General features: G+C 35.4%; 1 protein-coding gene across 7 annotated transcripts; it reads right to left on the bottom strand.

The window, feature by feature from the left end:
* Positions 1-4,279: 4,279 nt before the first annotated feature.
* Positions 4,280-14,219, bottom strand: LOC105171215 (vacuolar fusion protein CCZ1 homolog B). 7 transcript variants are annotated; one of them, XM_088885124.1, is made up of 12 exons: positions 13,958-14,216; positions 13,044-13,255; positions 12,001-12,094; positions 10,911-11,094; positions 10,773-10,811; positions 10,561-10,670; positions 8,860-8,955; positions 8,193-8,648; positions 7,136-7,291; positions 5,846-6,075; positions 5,022-5,099; positions 4,280-4,632 (listed from the first exon to the last, which is right to left on the bottom strand). In XM_088885124.1, exons 2-11 carry the CDS (start codon positions 13,223-13,225, stop codon positions 5,069-5,071), a joined length of 1,578 nt encoding a protein of 525 aa, XP_088741250.1. In that variant the 5' UTR covers positions 13,226-13,255; positions 13,958-14,216; the 3' UTR covers positions 4,280-4,632; positions 5,022-5,068. The 7 variants fall into 7 exon arrangements, with proteins under 7 accessions (XP_088741250.1, XP_011090555.1, XP_011090554.1 ...); XM_011092253.3 differs by lacking the exon at positions 4,280-4,632 and adding an exon at positions 4,695-4,794; XM_011092252.3 differs by lacking the exon at positions 4,280-4,632 and having other exon boundaries at positions 4,695-5,099; positions 13,949-14,216.
* Between the last annotated feature and the right edge of the window lie 4,675 nt (positions 14,220-18,894).

Below are 18,894 nucleotides of genomic sequence, written 5' to 3'. Positions count from 1 at the left end.
TATCTTGGATATGGCAAGCAGTGGCAGTGTCGTAAGGCATGGCCATCATAAGCCTTATTCACTGCAGTCGGAGTATGTGGCGAGGACAGTGGATTTCAAGAGAGAATCTATCCCCTGTCAATATAGTGAGTTCTCCTATGCGCTCTGAGATGGTTTAGACTCTATAAGTTTTTGCCTAAAGTGTTTGATCTATCAGGGATATGTTTTTTCGATCGGATAGACTAAACGTATCTCGAGTATTAGGCATAATTGTCTAATCACGGATGGGAACCGACGCCCAATTCTATACTCTAGATTAAAGCCGGGAGACAGTTGATAGTAAGACCGTACTCGTACGAACTTGGAGCCTGAATGTTCATGCCACAATTCACCTAGTTCCTAGTGTCGTGGATTGTTGCTAGACGGCCAAACATGGTAATGGGCTATTTTCGCTTATGGAATAATTAAAAATAATTATTTAAATTAGATTTAATTAATTATGTTGGTCACACATGCTCAAGTCTAGTTGAGGGTGAATCTAAAGAGTCACACTCGACCACTATAACGAGATGGAATTAATTCCAAAAGAGTCCGATTAATTTAATTAAATTAAATTAATCTTTAAAGAGAATAAATGATTGAATCATTTATTTAGATCAATCCATTGGATAGATAGCTTGAAATTTAATTAATTGAATTAATTAGAATTTTAAGTTAACCATTAAAAGTAATTGGATTTATTTTATTGGGTTTGGCCCAATTTATAAATTGAAAGATAGATAATAAAGGGCTTGGGTCCTTTAATTGGATTAAATGATATTTTAATATTAGGCTTATAAATTAAACTAGATCTAATTAAAGTCCATTAGACCTAGACTTGATCTAATTTTAATTAATCAAGCTCGATATATTAAAATACAAGCCTAAGTTAATGGTTAGACCTTGGCTAGCTTAAGCATGAGTCAACCCCCTCCTTAGATGTGTGTGTTGGCTGAATTGGCTAGAGTTGATTGTAGGAATCTTTAAGACTCCTTGATATCTTGTGACTAGGTCACATATATAACCCTAAAAATCTACCCTAGCCAACTAGAAGCTGCTACACACATTTCCACACGAATTTCTCTCTTCTTTTTCCTCTCTGAACTCTCTCAAGATCTTAGAGATTGAAAGAGAGACAAAGGATTAAACATTAATCAATAACGTTGTTGATCCTTTGCACTTCTATGGAGATTTTACTAGCACGAAATCTCCAAATTCATTAGTGGTGGTGTCATTCTTGGGAAGATCTCCAAATCGGGATCTCACCATGAACTGATCTGAAAGCAGAATCTCAAGGGTAATTTCATTTATGTTTATGCTTCTTGGTTTCTTATATTTTCCTATGGCCTTTGTTTTATTTGTACACCGAACGCCCGAGAAAAGATCAAGGGTACACCCCTTGATCGAGATTTACTTGTATATTGCATCGTATTTTTTTGATTTTTTGAGCTTCCGCCTCGCTTCGCAGGCCGATCCACTCTATTCAAGATATACCTCCTCACATGCATTAAAGTGTGAAAATGTATGAGGGTAATTTAGTCATTAAAAGATTTATTTGACCTGCAATACATCAGTAATAAGTCAATATTCAGGGATATATATATATATATATATATATTATCCAATTTTTCTATTAATATCAGTAAATTCAGTGAAGTTTAGCTAACAGAGGGACTTACTTAGTAGACGAATAAAACCTAAAGGGTGTTGGAAGTAAATTTTCAAATTACAAAGATTCTACGTGTAATGACACCAAATGTCAGGGAGAAAAGTGAAATTATCTCTTAATATTATCAATTCATTATTTGAATGAATTTAAGATTCTGATTTAAAATTTTATTAATATTAATCCATCATTTAGACAAAATCTTTCTTTAAATTTTAATGATGATCACTTTGCACTTATCGAAATTTAAGTAATTAGTTTTGTTTTATCGACCGACGTATCATGAAGATCCACTAATAAGTTAATTTAGTAATATATATTGTTTGTCTTGAATGTAAACTTAAAATTTAAGAACTTTTATTCTAAACATATTGTAAAAGAAAAAAAAAGAAGAAAAAGGTCTGAAATGGATAAGACCCAAATTGTATCTAATTTTCTTTTGGGTATAATTTGAGTAAGTCCCTATGAATATTTTATAAAATAAGATATGAGTAGTGTATGAAAACATTGCCATGGATATTTATATTGGATCTGGTCCGAGTCCAGGTAGAGTGATACCCGTCCATTGACATGTCTTTGCCCATCTAACTGCTTGTGTGCAAATAAATTGATGAACATCGTTCTTACATATCATTTTAATGGAAAAATATGTAATTTTATCCCCTGTTATATGATAAAGAGTAAAAAATTTCATGTGGAAAAAAACAAAACAAAAACAAAATTACTCCCTGTGTTTTGCTATATTTTTCAAAACACGGGAAATAATTTATTAATTCTTTTTTATAAGATTTTATCTTACTCATTTCACATATCACAAAGTAGTATTGGATTTAATCCATTTCAATGTGATTGATTCAAATGGCTTATTAATATAAATATTGAACCTTTTGTAATCACATACAAAACTTTTCTTGACTTTCAAATGTCCATTTAACTTCTCAACTATATTGATTTGAGCATCAGAGGGAAGTGAAAATTAGTTTCTTTTGGTTTTTTAACAAAAAAATAGCTTGAAGGGTACAATTTCTTTTTTTTTTTTTTTATGTTTAAATCATGTAATATTACGTAACAGCAAACAACAATTATTAATGACCAACTTACAATTACCATACTACTTATTGTATAAATAGATTAAACACTTACGATGATATTCGAATTTAAAATCCTTACATGTTTAGTTTGCTAATGACACTTCTGAGGTGCAAAATGCCAAAATTTTCATTGTGTGGGTACAAAATGCTATTGAATGTAATTTCGTGGGTGAAAAATATAAATTAACCAAATCTTAAAAATAAATTGGCAAACAAGCCGTTTATTAAAAGCATTTAACACCGTACGAAGAAGTGTTCGATCCTTGGAAAGGTTGAGGCCCAATCTCATAAATATTAATATTTGTAATTTGTATCAATATAAAAAAGAAAAGCCGCCTCAATTTTTAAATATACAATTATATCCCTAATTTATTTCAAAAATTAATTGTAATTATTTTTTAACAAAAGTGAGTCTATATTTTTTAACACCACTACACTAATTTTTTATTTTGTCGATAATACCTTAAATTAATTTTTTTTTTAATTTGAAAGTGATTTGTTAGCTCATATATTTTATTTTTATTTATAATATATTTTAAAATTTAAAAATTATTTATTATATACCAGACATGCCACAAAAACTAATTTACATAATAATTAGTTTGTAACTATTATCTCTCGGGCTCTGCTACAAAATTGTTAATGTAATTGATTACTTCTATTCAACAAGAAAAAATTATCGGGTAATGAAATCATTGCCACCCTCAAGCTTATATATGGAGGCCCAATATACTCAACTTAGAAAAGGCAGGCCTAATGGGCATATACCAACAATTTAATGTAACCATTATCTGGGCCTTGCACGAATATAATCAAATAAATACATCATAAATTTTAAAAGCAATAATCAATATATGATTAAAAGCATATTAAAGTGAATGATGAATATAATAATATTCATGGTTAAGAAATGATTTGGACAATTTAAAAAAAATAAATGATTAATATTTTAAAAAATTTAGTGTTGTGTTGCAAACCACGATCTGTGAGTAAGAAATGATTTTATTTTTTTACGTTAGTATTGATTCTTTTTAAAACGACTCAACTAACTGAAATTTGATTCTTTCTTTTTGGAGTAGTTTTAGCATCATTGATGTGCCATTGTCAATGTCTGAAAAAAATTGGTTCCAAGCATCAAAATTGAATAAAAAAAGTTACTTGTAATAATGTCAAATTTCAAGAAAATTTATTGTAATTTACCCTATTTTCAAATATTGGAGTTGTCGAGATAGTGATGACCTGAAAGTGAAGTTTGGAAAACACATCCAAACAAGAGATTGTTTTGAGTACCATTTTCAAGAAATATCTGCACGGCAGTACTCCTTGTCCGGCCTCAGCAATGTACTTTTGCTATATCCAACCTAGATGTTTCTTTCCGTCACTTCTTCAATACTCATTTCTGCCTGCTTCAACCTCATCATCACCTTTAATGTTGCTGGAGTTGAAAGGCCAGTTCCATGTACAAGTGGTACAACAGAAAATTTCCACTAATAACCAAACGAAATTGAAAAGGAACGTGTACACTGTACATCGTCCTATATATTAAATAACGATATTTACATCTATACCCCATGACCGATGTCTACTTGTACAAATCATTCGTATCTTTTGAAAAATTACACATACACCTCCTAAATATTTCAACAACATTACACAAATTACCCCTACTTTTTAAAAAATTACACAACCCTCATAAACATCAACCACATTATACATACTACTACTCAGAGGAAATTAACATTGAAGGAGCTTCTTGCAATACCTTACACTGAATATAGAATCCTTACCATCTTCTGAGGAAAATAAGCCATAATCCCCAGCTCACAAGTAACAGTATGGGAACCAAAGTGTTTATTTCTGCCACAAAACAGGAAGCAAATTCTTACAGGCAAACAGCCATAAAGAAACACGAAATCAGGGAACCTAAAAAAAAGGAGAATTTTATTGGTTGTACGTCCAAATGTTCATCCCTTACTAAAGAAAGGCCCCATGTTACAGATCCCATCTGTTGGAAGATCCCTAGAAAATTGAAATGTCAAGGGAAGACAAATCATAACAATTTGATACAAAGTGCTCAGTCTGGCGGTAAGTAATAGCACTAAATTTTCTATGTACATACACTTGTACATAAGCACAAGGTTTCTCTAGGCATACTTTCTATTTCCTTGATACAGCGTACAATGTCTACAGAACATGGAGTCTTCCAGTCCCTATAACAAGCGGAATATGTAAATAGCTGAGCATACCAGTAATGTTTCTGCTTTCCCCTCAAGAAGTGGAGTTAAACTGTTGCCTAGTCCAAGGAAAACACACCATTGCAATACCTGCAAAATCCATGATAGTTAAAGCATATTGGAAAAGCCCAGACTTTAAATTTTATTTCCTTGAATGCTTAAGCAATTGAGTTTACAGAGTACCTATTGTTGCAATTACAACCAGGATGCACGACAGGTCCATTTTATGAAAAACACTAATCAGGTAATAATTCTTTTCCATTTGTGCTTTAACATTAAAGGCTTAATCATTACATGCAAATATAAACGAATTCGCTATAACAGATTAAGTAGCTTTTTCACATAACTTTTTGGTCAGCAGCAACAATTAGTGAGTAGCTTTATATCAGTTTGCATTTAGTCTATATTACGGAATCAAACCAATTTTACTTATACATGTTAATCCAGCACACATGTGAAAAAGCTCATCAGTAAAGACTATGAAGTGAATCCAGCATGACTACATTCAGAACAATTTAGCACTTTACCACTTTTTCATGTGTAATTGCTGATGCAATGTATTCCATATAAGCATTGGTGACCAAGAGAAGACACAAGACTAATAAGTCGAGTTGAGAGGAAAGTAGTCATTCTACTTGGATTTAGACTTCCCATGAATATTTTTTCTAATAATTTTGTGAGAACATTATGTGTAGATTACTCTAAATTTCACCTTCAAACGAACTTCATATTACTTTTCCATTTCTTTGTCTTGATGCAAACAATTTGAAAGCTTTTGTTGGACAGAGAACATTCAATGTTAACCAGCTTTTTTAATGCAGAAGCAGAATCGTTACCTCTCACTGAACTTCTCAACTGCATCAGAGGCATAGAGAAGGGTTTCGTTAGCTTTCTCAAGAACCATATAAAGCTCCTTTCCTCTAGTAAGCCGAGCAATAAGCCAAGCATTGTTCTTTGCTCTAATGGACAGTTCTAGATCTTTCTCACAACCTGAATTGTCCCATTTAGCTCGACTCTTTTCTGAGTCAACCTCCTCTCGGAGCTTACAAAATGCAATTAAGGATTCCTGCTTGCAAACGATAATACAGAAATAACCAACCAATATCATAGAGCTAGAAGATAATAGAAACCAGAAATTACCAACATGGCTTTCTCCTATAAGCTAGACAAATATTGAGCACAAAAGCATCCCACAGTAAACTGCACAAGTATAAATTATAACAACGTTACCACCATTTGGACTACAGACTAGGTTGCAGTGCAGAAGAAAATGAGAATAAGGTTCTAAATTATGCCAAAAAAAGACATTATCCCAACAGAAGTGGACATAGGCACAAAGTGTTGCATTTGTTTTTGTCAAAGGCAGAACAAACACTTAACTTTTTCTTCTCTTTAGCTTTCTTCCTCACAAGGATGCCTAATTGGAATTACATGGAAAGAGCAATTTGGCTCCAGCTATTTGCATTAGAAATAAGCTGTGTGATGGCGCAAGCATGTCTTTGAAACATCAATGGAAGAGATGTCTGTGTATTCGGAGAGTGTTGTAAAAGAGAAACCAAGTGTTCTTTCCATAACTTCAATAAAGAGCAAGTGGACAGCACATAATTTTGCTCATCCATTACTACATTAGGACTTCACAGGAGCATGAAAGTGAGTGGAGTTCCATTGGAACCAACGTTGCGTATATTTAAAAATCACATTACAATCTCTACCGACAACAATGTGATGGTAGCACTTCACCAGGTTCTTTCCAGTTCACTACCTTCTCCTACCTCATCAAATTCAGGAGCTAATATCCATCAACACAGCTTCAACTTGCAAGACTTCTCTAGAGACCATGACACTCTAAAGACAAAGTCTTCATGGCAAATCACTCATTTATCCAGTTTCAAATCATGCAAATGTCTTAACAGGATCAATAATATTATAATTACAATTTTCCACAAACAAAGAGATACATGTGCAGCTAACCACACAGATAAATACTCTAAAATGTGAAAGAAAAATGAATGCAATTAGCAGTTACTTAAGCAACATATGAGCCATATAAAAGTAGTTACATAATAAGAGCAGCAAAAAAAAATGTGAATCACTGTGAAGAAACTTATTGAACGAACAGGACTGACCTTAGTCAAAGTTGTTACTTTTCCAGGGGGGGAAGCCCTAGATATATACCTATCACCATCCATCAGCAAATAACGATATCCACTCACATGATATGCATTTTCACCACCCCAACCTCTTGATAACTTCTCTTCAACTTTGAACATCTTCAGTGACGCCTGAAATAACCAGAAAAATCAAATCATCTAAGAAAGCCAAAAGAACACTACATACATATTAACTTTTTATTGACTAAGAGAAAGCAAAATATTACAAAAAAAAATTATTACCAAATTACATAGAAAGTCAACTTTCCAAAAGATCTGTGACTAAGGAAAACAAAGGCTCAGATATGACAGCCGCACATATCAGCAACACAACCACACAATCACATCAGAGCATGACAAAGCTTCTTATTGTACATTTGGTAAGTTGACAAATCATATTCAATATCACAATTTAAGGAACAGAGCTTGTACAACTTAATAGTTTTTGGTAGTTAAGCCATTGCCCCCATCCTTGCACTTGAAAACTACTGGTATGTTTCAACAAGTATCTAAATTGAAAACACAGATAGTAGAAAATCAAGCAAGACTACTGTTAAAAGCAAAATGAGTAGAACGTGTCCTTTTAGGACAACCAAAAGGACGATCTCAAATAGGAGTGGATGCAATGCACTATCATGCAGAGAGGTGACGGTAAAAAAGAAGAATCCAAATCAAGAAGCAGTAACAGAATACAGGAATCTAGTACTCAGCAGATTGTAAACATGGAACCTAGGACCCTAGTTACCACTTATACTATTAAAATTACGTGTTCCACATATGTAGTGATTATGAAAATGCCCTGTTAAATGGATTTACAGCCCATTTCCCACAACCAGTTATCGTGCTCCAAATTAAAAAGGAGAAGTGATTGGGGGCTATGAATCTGTTGATAAAGTATCAACTCTAGAAAATTATATCAACTCAACTGGTTAATTGGGGATAACGTAAATTATCCATGACAAGCAATCAGCAATAACAGAAACTTCATGTGAAATCGAATTCTTCAAATATCAGAAGAATAAACAAAACTCACATTTTCAAGAATTTGCTGCTTCACCATAGCAATTCCTTGTTCCCCATTGACAGATGACACTGGAATCAGAAGCATCATAGTGAGGCCTCGATGCTGATAAGCTAATAGATACATCTTCTCTTCTGTTTGATTAAGCCAAATTGTTGGGCTTGTACACACTAAATTATTAACGTCTGCACCCCAAATATCAGTAACAAGAAAACCATCCTTCCCCTTGGACCACTTGGCATGCTGCAAAGGCCTCACAACAGGATAACTGCGACTTCCAAGGGCAGATGCATCAGGAGAATTGTAATATTGATCCACAACTAGACCAGAATTCGCTAGTACAGCTCCAGCTGAAGTATTGCAAGCAGTATTTCCTTTACGTGAAGAGGACCACGAACTTACTCCAGAGGAGAGAGCAAGAGGGGTCAACCTTAGGACAGCATAGGTAAATAGTCTGACAGCATCGATCTGAGAAAAAAGAAAGGAAATAATGATAATCGATAAACAGAGTTAAGATGCTCTATGTAAAAGATAAGAAATCTTGGACATATTATGCATTTAGGAAAACAGATACATCTTAAGGGTGATAACTTCCTCTGTTTCTCTTTTTCCTAGTACCTGAATGGGATAAAGAGGATTGGATAAAATAGAGACAAAGCACAAAGAGATCAAACCGTACAGGAGATAGATTTGATGAGACCAGCAGATCCTGGAACATGGTCAGCGAGTAGCATTGAGTGTTCCCCGCACATGATTCTAATACTCGAACAAGAGACTGACAGAAACCGGATATAAGATGACAATTTATCTACATATTTAAATTCTTACAAGCATTCTAACAGGAGTGACACAAACCACATGTAAGCTGAGAATTCAAATAGTTATATGAACCGAGACTAGCACAAAGTAGAGAATTTAAATAATTTTCATAATATGATCAGGAACAGAGACAGATATGACAAAGTAATTACATGAAATGAACATAAACCAAAAGTATCAAGTAGCAATATTAACCTGGTACTACAAATTTACTATTGTGGTCCAAATCTACTTATACTCATATCTCTGAGTAACCTCTGCATGCCAGTGATTTCTCACTGTATCAAGTAGCTATATTAACCTGGTACTACAAATTTACTATTATAGTTCAAATGCTAGTTATATGCACTAGTTGTCGTTGCATGCGGTCCCCATATAGAAAAGAATTATGTTGAGATGGAGAGAAAACAAATTGTGAAGAAAACAATCGTGCTAAGAGAATGAGAAAGGAAAAAGTATGTTAGAGGAAATAAATGTGAGGTGAGAGACAAAAAATATATTATAATTGCAGGTTTAATAAAAACATAAAAATTTGTAAGAAAGATTAACATGGAGAACTTAGATGAGACAGAAACAATGGAGTAGTGGGTGAATTGTAGTGAGATAATATAAAGAAATTGAAATTACTATTCTTTTAAAAGAAAGAAATGATTTAAAAGGTAAATTTGGGTATTCAAAAGTTGGTACAACAAAAGGTTTTCTTTTATAATAGTATAAATATTTCTGAGTAACCTGTGAATACCAGTGACTTCTCATACTTAACAATAAGGAAGACAGTATACTGTTTAATCATTAAGTACATCATTCATAATAAGGAAACCGGAATATAAGCAATCTTAATCATTTTAAAATAAACTAATGCCAACAGAATTATGATGAGCATCTGTGACTAGATTTGACAAAAATATCCAGCGAGAAAAAAGATGGATTTTGTAGTTTATTTGGAGGTATTAGATCCATGTGTATCAATATTAGGTTAATAGGACATCTACATTGTGGAAAACACATCTTTTTTATTTCAGAAAAGTCATAATAGCCAGGACTTTTTAGTAAATAGATGCTTCAGCAGGACATAAGTGCCAGAGAATGGAAACTTGTGACTCATGTCTGTCACCATGTTGCTCAACTAAAATCTGATGATATATCATTCAGGAAAACAATGAAGCTCATATATCAGTTGTCCATATCAAGATAGGGATTCGAGATCAACAACTTATAGTATCCCCAAGGACCACAATGACATAAAGGTGTGAAACAAGGCGAAAATAATATCTGCAGTGTCTCTCTGTCCTATTCAACATATGAATCAAATGTCTAGCCAACGCCTAATTTGTTGCTTTGAAGTTTGAACTCGCTATAAATTAGTTCATACACCAATGACCATTATAGTAAGCATTTGTTATATAACGAAATAGACAACAATGATATGCCTATATGATCTAAAGGATGCAAATCAGCAGTCCCAACAAATTGTTCATTCGCTTACATTCTTCCCCATGCTTGAGAAGATTTTGGATTTGTTCCACTAAACAATAGGCAACAAAATTACCTAAAGACTAACCTGAACTTCAATAGCAGCCTCCCGCCCCACAGTTAACATCTGTATTGTTCCACGTTCTTTTAGAGATTCACGAAAGTTTGGCAACTGTAGTTTCTTCCCAATCGAGAAATCTGGCCCAAAGAGAAAATGCAAGGTGTGAAAATGGCAACCTCAGATTGCTCCAAGTGCACAAATGAAATGGGAATCATTTGATACAGCAACTGCAGCATTACCCCAGCAGCAATATTCCAATGGAGATCGCTTTTCAAATGCTGACAATTAGTAACTTAAGTTGAAACAATAGCAATTATAAAGAAACAAGAATTAAGTGTATCTACAGGAAGCTTCGACAGCATATAAAGATCACTTACCACTCAAAAAGTCCATGATGAAATAATACAAATGAGTTCTGACAAGTCCTCCAGTAGGTTCTTTGTCAACCAACGTCCTAATAGATCCATGAAACATCACAAAAAGGGAATGCACTTCTTCAAGAACCTTTCTTAGAGCATCAATTCGCCAAATGGCTTCTGACTCCTTATCTTTTTCTACTACCTATCAAGAATAAGATCAAAATAACAATAATGCAGGGTTACCAAAAGAAACTAACTGCATCATCAATGTCAACATGTAATAGATATACTAAAATAGAGAAGATACACACTGTCCAATTTTTTGTAGATAAAATTGTAGTATTTGCATTTGTACACCCCCATTCTAAATTCATGAACCCTATTTCATTTGTACTCTCTCTGTCCCAACAGAAAGGCTCCATTTCCTAAAACGTTAATCTTTTTCCCAAGACCACTCTCTCACTTAATGTAATGATTTGACACCACTAACTGTCAACATTACTTTTGAGGACAAAAATGTAAAAGTACATACTTTTGAACTCTCAACTACAACTCGCACAGCATCACATGTGAGTGTTTATTTAGGGACGAAAGAGTTAGTTAATCTGATATTAATTGCAATATGTCGAACAACACAACATTGGAAATAAACATCTACAGAAGTGTTCAAAAAAATCCTCTTGAGCATAAAGCCCAATATCTTTAGTAAAGCATGCTGAAATGATAATAACTTCACATGCAGGTAGGTTGTAGAACAGCATACAACATTAACAGTTTGGACTTCAATCATTTAAATGAAAAGAGACACCATTAAGGAGGTTTCTATGCCTCCAAAGACATGTTGTAGGATTCTCAAAATTATATGTTAAGTAGGAAATAAACAGTGCACAAAGCAATATCTGTGAGATAGTTATCATGTTACTCTATCGAAGAAGTCAAGATGCATAAACTTTCAAAAATAGCATATAAGGTCTAATGATCATAAATAAACTATTTGAGGAGTAACGCACGACAACAGAGGAAGGAAATCAATCAGTCGTCAAAACAGTACATGCTTCTGAATTGAAGAAGAAGAAAAGTTAGAGCTTCTTGAGGAAAATAATCGCACCATCACCATCCATATATCTGGTTCTGCCTCATAAAAAACATGAGAATGCACCTCTGCTTCAATGACCTCGCAAGGAGCCTCAGGAGAGAAAATTCTGCAGGAAACTAATATTAGGTGCCTAACAAACCAATTAAATAAAAATCAAAAGAAGTTACAGTTACATGCTCCGTTTTAGTTTTAAGATGAAAGAATCAAAATTAGTCCTTGTAACAGGCAGAGATCATAAAAATAGAGCAAGGGGCAGAATTTTGTGATAAAAATAAAATGAAAAAACAATGAAAAAGCAGGAATTAAACAAATATCTATTTTGCGAAATAGTCTATACTTATATTACAAACCATTAAGTTATATTGAGATATGTCAAGTTGAATATAAAAAATTGTTGTATCTTGTCAGCAAACTTTGCTGACAGCATCTTTGAAATGTAGTATAATCTTGCCTCTACTATATGACAACAAAACAAAAGTATAGACACACTGGCATATGCACACCAAGGCCTCTAAGAGACTGCAGCACCTAATAATAAGAGCATAATGTCCATGGGCTGAGTTGAGCTCGAGATAATGTGTGTGAACCTTGTTTAGAAACTGGATCTTTTCTCAATGGCAATGTTTTTTATGTACAATACAATGGTCCTGCCAAGACAATGTCCCAGCTGAACCACCTTCCGAACACGAGCATGCAAAGGAACCAAGACATCTTAAGGATATTGTAGGGTTTTTCAGAAATCTCTTGCTTTCAGAAAAAAGAGTTGACTGAAGCAAGCTAACATGAAAGAGGATACATTATTAAAGATGGGGTTGCCATTGGATAGACACGATGTGTGCTTTACCAGATACTGATTAACTACAGACCCTAATGCCAACCATACGATAAGGACTTCACAGTGCTAGTTATCACAAGAGTTTCCCCTTAGGAAAGATACAACTCGGCATCATGCTTATATTCTACAAAAGCATATTATACATCAATTGGAAATACGGAAAACAATGCATAAGTATATTGACAAGTAACATTGGAAAAGCTAGGACCCAAAAACCAACCTGGTAAAAGTGATGAGTCCCTCACTTAGGCCAATAACTGAGAGCTGTGCTGAGAGGGGCAAATCAGCTGGATAGAAGAAGAGAATCTTGTCCAACTCCTGCCCTTCAGTTTGGCCCCTTCTTAGATCAAATACACATAATTTAATTGCTTCACTTGCACCATTTTCAGATTTCAGCCCCATTTAAAACTCTGATTTCCCCGCTATATTCACCTAATAAAACAAATGCTTATCAGTATCAAAAATATAAAATCAGTATACTCATCAAACGGTTTCACACATTAAGGCCAATAAAGACGAAGTTCTTCACTGCACTCATTTATTACCATTTAATCAATAACAAAATGCTCTCAGAAAGAATAGAAGGATAACTGATTCTCCATGCATCATAAAAGTACAACAGGGGCTAGCTATAATTCAGGAAATAGAGTTGGCGGCAGTATAACACAATTATCAATCGGTGCAAGCAGACAAGAGAATTGAGGCATGTACTACAACGAAATACTGCTTAATGTCAGAACAAACTAACCTGCATTTTTATATAAAGCAGAAAAAAATCCAAAACACAGTAGGGGAGGACTTTGTAAACTGTTCCTGCAATTAGACCTAATTTTGTAGCCCCTTAGAAACAGAATTATGAATAATGAAATAATCTGCGCCTAAAATTCATGACTGATTAGACTATAATCACTATCACACTCTAATTAATCAAGGAAAAAAAAATGAATACAAAACGAATTTCACCTAATTATTGGGTATATACTATAATCTGAAGTGATTATCAGATGATGATGGTAACTCTAGTTTAGCAGTGCCAAACACCACCATACCACCACCGAAAATCGATCAACACAAACGAAGCCAGGATGAAAATAAATATATAAAACAAGAAAGAAAGAAACGAACTTTACTTACGAACGTGGTGGCAATGGCCGTAAAAGTAAAAAATGAATTGATCGATTAGGATCAGAACCGCGGCGGTTCCACCAACGGCCGAGCGACGACGCTAAGAAGCCGCCCGCGCTGCCGCTAGGTTTGGTGATGAACAGCGGAGAAGAACAACAACGTCAGTCAAATGCGGGTTGGCGGGTCCGCCGGCCGGATCCGGATCGTTATATCCGCGGATTCGAGTAACATTTATCTGCAGCCAAATCTATGGATCTAACTAATTAACAAAACATAGTGAAGTTAATTGATGATATTATTCATTAATCAATTTTAATTTATACTAATCTATAATAATTAAAGAAAAAAGTAAAAGTGGCTTCTCACACAATTGACCATTTGTGATATTGCACATTAAATTTTAAAAATATTAATTATACTTTTAAATATTTATATCAATATTATTATTTATATATTTTAAATGATGCATATCTTTTTCCAACACTCAATAAACTATTATATTTTTCTTCTATTTATATTTATATTAATTACTTAATTTATAATATATCTATTTTTACTTTTAAAATTAGTGCATTGTCTATTTTATTATATAAGTGCAAGGACAAAATATCTTGATGAAAGCAAACTTAATTCAAGAAACTGAAAAGATAAAAATGGATACTAAAAATAGGAAAACATGTGTGTGTCTTTTTTTAGAAAAACACATGATTTTGCTCTTATTATTATTTTTTTCAGCATAATTATTAAATATATATGTATGTCTGCTGTAATTTTCGGATGCATACATACTAAAATTTACATAAAAACAATATAAAAATACAAAAAATGAAAAATTGATAGATCATGATAAGCTATTGGGAAAGAGAAATAAATTTTTAATTTAAGAAAATAAAAATCAAAATTGAGTAAAATTTTTATTGGCACTTGAGTTTTGTTATTAATATTGTATTGGTACTTGAGTAATTATAAATGATTCTATTGGTACTGAAATTAAATTATTAATGTTGGATTAGTACATGAATAATTATAAATAATTCAATTGGCACCCAAATTTCACTATTAATGTCACTTTGGTACTTGATACGTGCGAAAATAGTAGGGTTCCAATGGATTTGGACTATTGTTCAAGGCTTGGGCCGAATCGTATGTGGATCTTGAAGAAGGGACCAACAAAAAAGATGTTAGAAGTCCGACCCAAGTTAGTATTGGATTCGAGATTAAATAAAGCAAAAGAAAAAGCAAATTTAATTAACAATCTAGATATGGGAAATGAAGTTGATGGAAAGTGCAAGAATTAAAATGCTTAGAGAGTGCTCAGAAGATAGTTTTGAGAGTAAGAGAGTCATCCCCCGCCTAGAGGGACCAAACTTGTATTTATAGGGAGTGCCCCCATCTGTTGGGGGTCTATCCCCCTCCCGAGATTCTTGTTGAGGTTGGTTGGGATGGTTGGATAACGGGTAAGTATCTTTATTCTTTGGATGTGCATTAGTAAGAGTTTTTTCAGCTTGAGAAACCCCTCGCATGTAAGGAGTTATTGTCGCCAGGGAGTCCCTCTTTGCTCAAGTTGGCCTCCTGAGGCTAATGTGGTCTGAGGTGGCTACCGACACCTCGGCTCAATTGGATGCCACGTGGCAGAGTGGGCTGCCACATGTGCTAGCTTTATACCAAACATCTTGTTGGGCTGTAACCATAAGCCGAGTCAGGGGTGTCCTAGGCCTTCTCCCTTCTTCTTGGGCTTCTTTATTATCTGGATTGTTTGGACTTGCATGTTGGGTTGGGGGCTGGGTTGTCCTAGGCGCCCTCGCCATTTTGGGTTGAGCCATCCTAAGCACACACATCATTCAGTCCCCCAACTTTAAGGAGGAAGACGTCTGTTGACTCGTTCTTAGAGTAGAAGGTCTTCATGCTCAAGGGAGCTCTCCCTCCTCGTCTATGTAGGGCTTTCTCTTACTAAGTGTCCCCTACTTCCTCTCCCTCTAACGCAGTCTACCGCCTTAGGCTTTGCGCCTTACTTTTTCGCCAGGCCTGATTTGAGGAAGGCTAGGGCTAACTCTAGCTATCCTGTTGGTTAGGGGGGGTGTTTTGATAACTCCCCATCCCCCCCCCCCTCCCCCCGCCCTGCGCTCACGTTACTTAATAACCGCCCAATGAGAGGCAGTTATGGGGTTGGGTGTGGGCTTAACCTCCCCACTTTCCCTTTATTCCAGTTTTAACGCCCAATCCCTTCTCGTTCCTCCCTAATCCTACATCTTGAAGAGAGAGTTTCTTCTCCAGAGGTTTGTAAGTTTTTTCTGTATCAAATCTTCCTTCTTTCTTCATCTCTGTTCGCATCTTCTCCTCTTTTATTTTTCTTGAACATCTATGACGTCCTCGGATGAGTCTGTAATATTGGTGGGGGAAGTGCCACTAGGCGATGATCCTTCTAAGGCCACGTCAAGAAGGGCGGGCCCTAGCCCATCTAACTATACGGGTGGTCGGAGGTGGAGTTAGATGCAGGCTGCGGTAGCTGGACGTCGTCTGTTAGATGATTCCTCTAATCCGGAAGAGGGTTCTTCTCCAAGAGAGGAGGAGAGAGAGGTCGCCCAGTCAGCGGCGGACTGGAGCCCTTCCTACCATAAACTTCTGGGCGTCCATCAGTTGGTGGATAAGTTTCAGATTCCATCAGATTACACTATTAATATACCCTACCCCGATAGTCGCCCCTATTCTTTTTCCTCCTAACTGCTTGAGTTTCTTTTCTTCCCAACTTAGGTTGGCCTTCGCTTCCCATCCCCTATTTTTATGAAGATGTTGCTCATTTGTTTCAAGTCCCTCTGAATCATGATTCTCCTCCCGCTGTTGCTTTTTCTTCGTCTAATAAGGCGGTCGCTCTCTCCTTCCTGTTGGGGGAGTTGAATGAGAAGTCCTATGACTGATGGGGCTTAATTGATGGAAGATTTTTGGCGTATTTTGGTTTAAACCCTTGGGTTGAGCCCTTGGAGGAGCCCCCATATATCTTTATTGCTTTGAATTTCTTTTTTTCTTCTTTCTTGATATTTTGTTGATGTGCGATTTTGATTGTTGTTTTATTCTTTTTAGCAGAGGACATTATGTTCAGTAAGTTGATGTGTGACCATGTATCCGTGGGAGGCCGTGCAATTGGTACCCCCCCGTCTAGATCTTTTAGGGGGACCCCCATCTCGAGCGAGTCGAAGGGTAAGCGTCCTGCCATAGTGACACAGTGGACCTCCTCCAAAAAGGCTAAGATAAATTCCATGGGCACTCCTCCGATTGGCCGCCCGTCCTTTTACCACTCCTCCTCCTCCTCGTCCTCGAGACTTGGAAAAGCATCCCTTTTAAGTCGCATCGCTCCTCCACCAAGAGCTTGTATACCTGTCATTCTATTGACCAAGAAAGGGGGAGGAGTCTTCCTTAGCTATAGAGAGTCTAAGGGGGGTGCTTACCCCGAGGGACAAATCCTTTCTTTCCCCAATGCCTCGAGAGGAGATTAGTAAGATGATATCTTGTGGCCTGGTCAAGGTGAAGGGAGTGGATCGGATAGAAAAGCGCAAAAATCAAAATATCAAGCAAAATATCAAATGTAGTCCCGATCAAGGGTGTACAATTGAACTTTCCTGAGCGTTTGGTGTACAATATAAAATAAGAATCATGGCCATAGAATCACAAGATAAACAAAGAGGAGGAAATATAAATGAAAATTTACCCTCATCGCTTTTCTTGTACGCGAATAGGAGTTGATTCTCTCCATTTCGGATTCGTTCACAGAAAGATCTCAACAACGAGACACTCTAAAAACATCCACCCTCCCACTACAAGGACGTGACTTTCTCGTGCTAGCAAGAACGACCACGGAAGAGTGGAGATCGAAACAGCCGCTATCAATTAACGTGTTTTGATCTTTCTATCATTTTTCTTTGATCTCTAAGACAAAAGAAAAAACTTGGAGATGAGGAGAAGAGAAGAAGAGAGGGACGACAAAATGTTAGAGCTTAGTATGTGTTGCATGTGTGGCTAAGGTTAGATGTGAGTATATATATGACCTAGTCGTACATATACATGGAGTCCTGACCTAATTAAACTCCAAAACAACCATCCTAACCTTAGCAACCCCATACGCACGGAAATTAGTCTCTAAAATCAGCGAAATATTCTCCAAAAATTTCCTCCTTAACTTAGCCAAGGTTTAACCAAAGCCTTGAGCTTGTATTTAATGAACTGGACTCGATTAATTAACATAAAATCAGGCTCATGCCTTATGGGCTTAGATTAAACCTAGTTTAATTCCAAGACCAACATTAAAATCCTTTAATCAAATTAAAGGATACAAGCCTTTTATCATCTCTCTTTCAATTTTTAAGTCTAATTTATAAATTGGACCAAGCCCAATGAAATTAATCTAATTAATTTTAATGACTAACTTAAAATCCTAATTGATATAATTTCAAGTCATTCATCCAATAGATTGGTCTAAATAAATGATCCAATCATTTATTCTTTCCAAGAATTAATTTAATCCAATTAAATTAATCCAACTTTTTGAATTTAATTCCAAATTAATTCCATCCCGCTATAGTGATATGTTGTGACTCTTTAGGTTCACCCTTAACTAGACTTGAGCATGTATGACCAACATAATCAATTAAATCTAATTTAATTAATTACTTCTGATTATCCCATAACCAAAAATATCCCGTTACCATGGTGGTCGTCTAGCAACAATCCATGGCACTAGAGATTAGGTGAATAACGGTGTGAACATATAGGCTTCGAGTCCATACGAGTATGCTCCTACTGTCAATCGTCTCCCTACTTTAGTCTAGGACATGGAATTGGGTATTGGGCCCATCCTTGACTAGACAACTATGCTTGATACTCGAGATACGTTTACTCTACTGATTCAATTTGGAAAACCTACCCATGCTCGATCAATTGCTTTAACTAAAGAC

The sequence above is a fragment of the Sesamum indicum genome, linkage group LG9, assembly GCF_026168435.1.
Source record: "Sesamum indicum cultivar Baizhima isolate 11 linkage group LG9, ASM2616843v1, whole genome shotgun sequence".
NCBI classification, from domain to species: domain Eukaryota; kingdom Viridiplantae; phylum Streptophyta; class Magnoliopsida; order Lamiales; family Pedaliaceae; genus Sesamum; species Sesamum indicum.
Note: the sequence above shows the minus strand (reverse complement) of the source record. Positions and strands in the feature narration are given on the sequence as shown.

Excerpts from the sequence above, each read along its gene's own strand:
- LOC105171215 (XM_088885124.1), bottom strand. The coding sequence starts at position 13,225 with ATGGGGCTGAAATCTGAAAATGGTGCAAGTGAAGCAATTAAATTATGT. Across the intron at positions 8,649-8,859 it reads TCTCATCAAATCTATCTCCT|ATCGATGCTGTCAGACTATT; the intron begins GTACGGTTTGAT and ends CTTTTTTCTCAG. Across the intron at positions 6,076-7,135 it reads AAGTAACAACTTTGACTAAG|GAATCCTTAATTGCATTTTG; the intron begins GTCAGTCCTGTT and ends GTTTGCAAGCAG.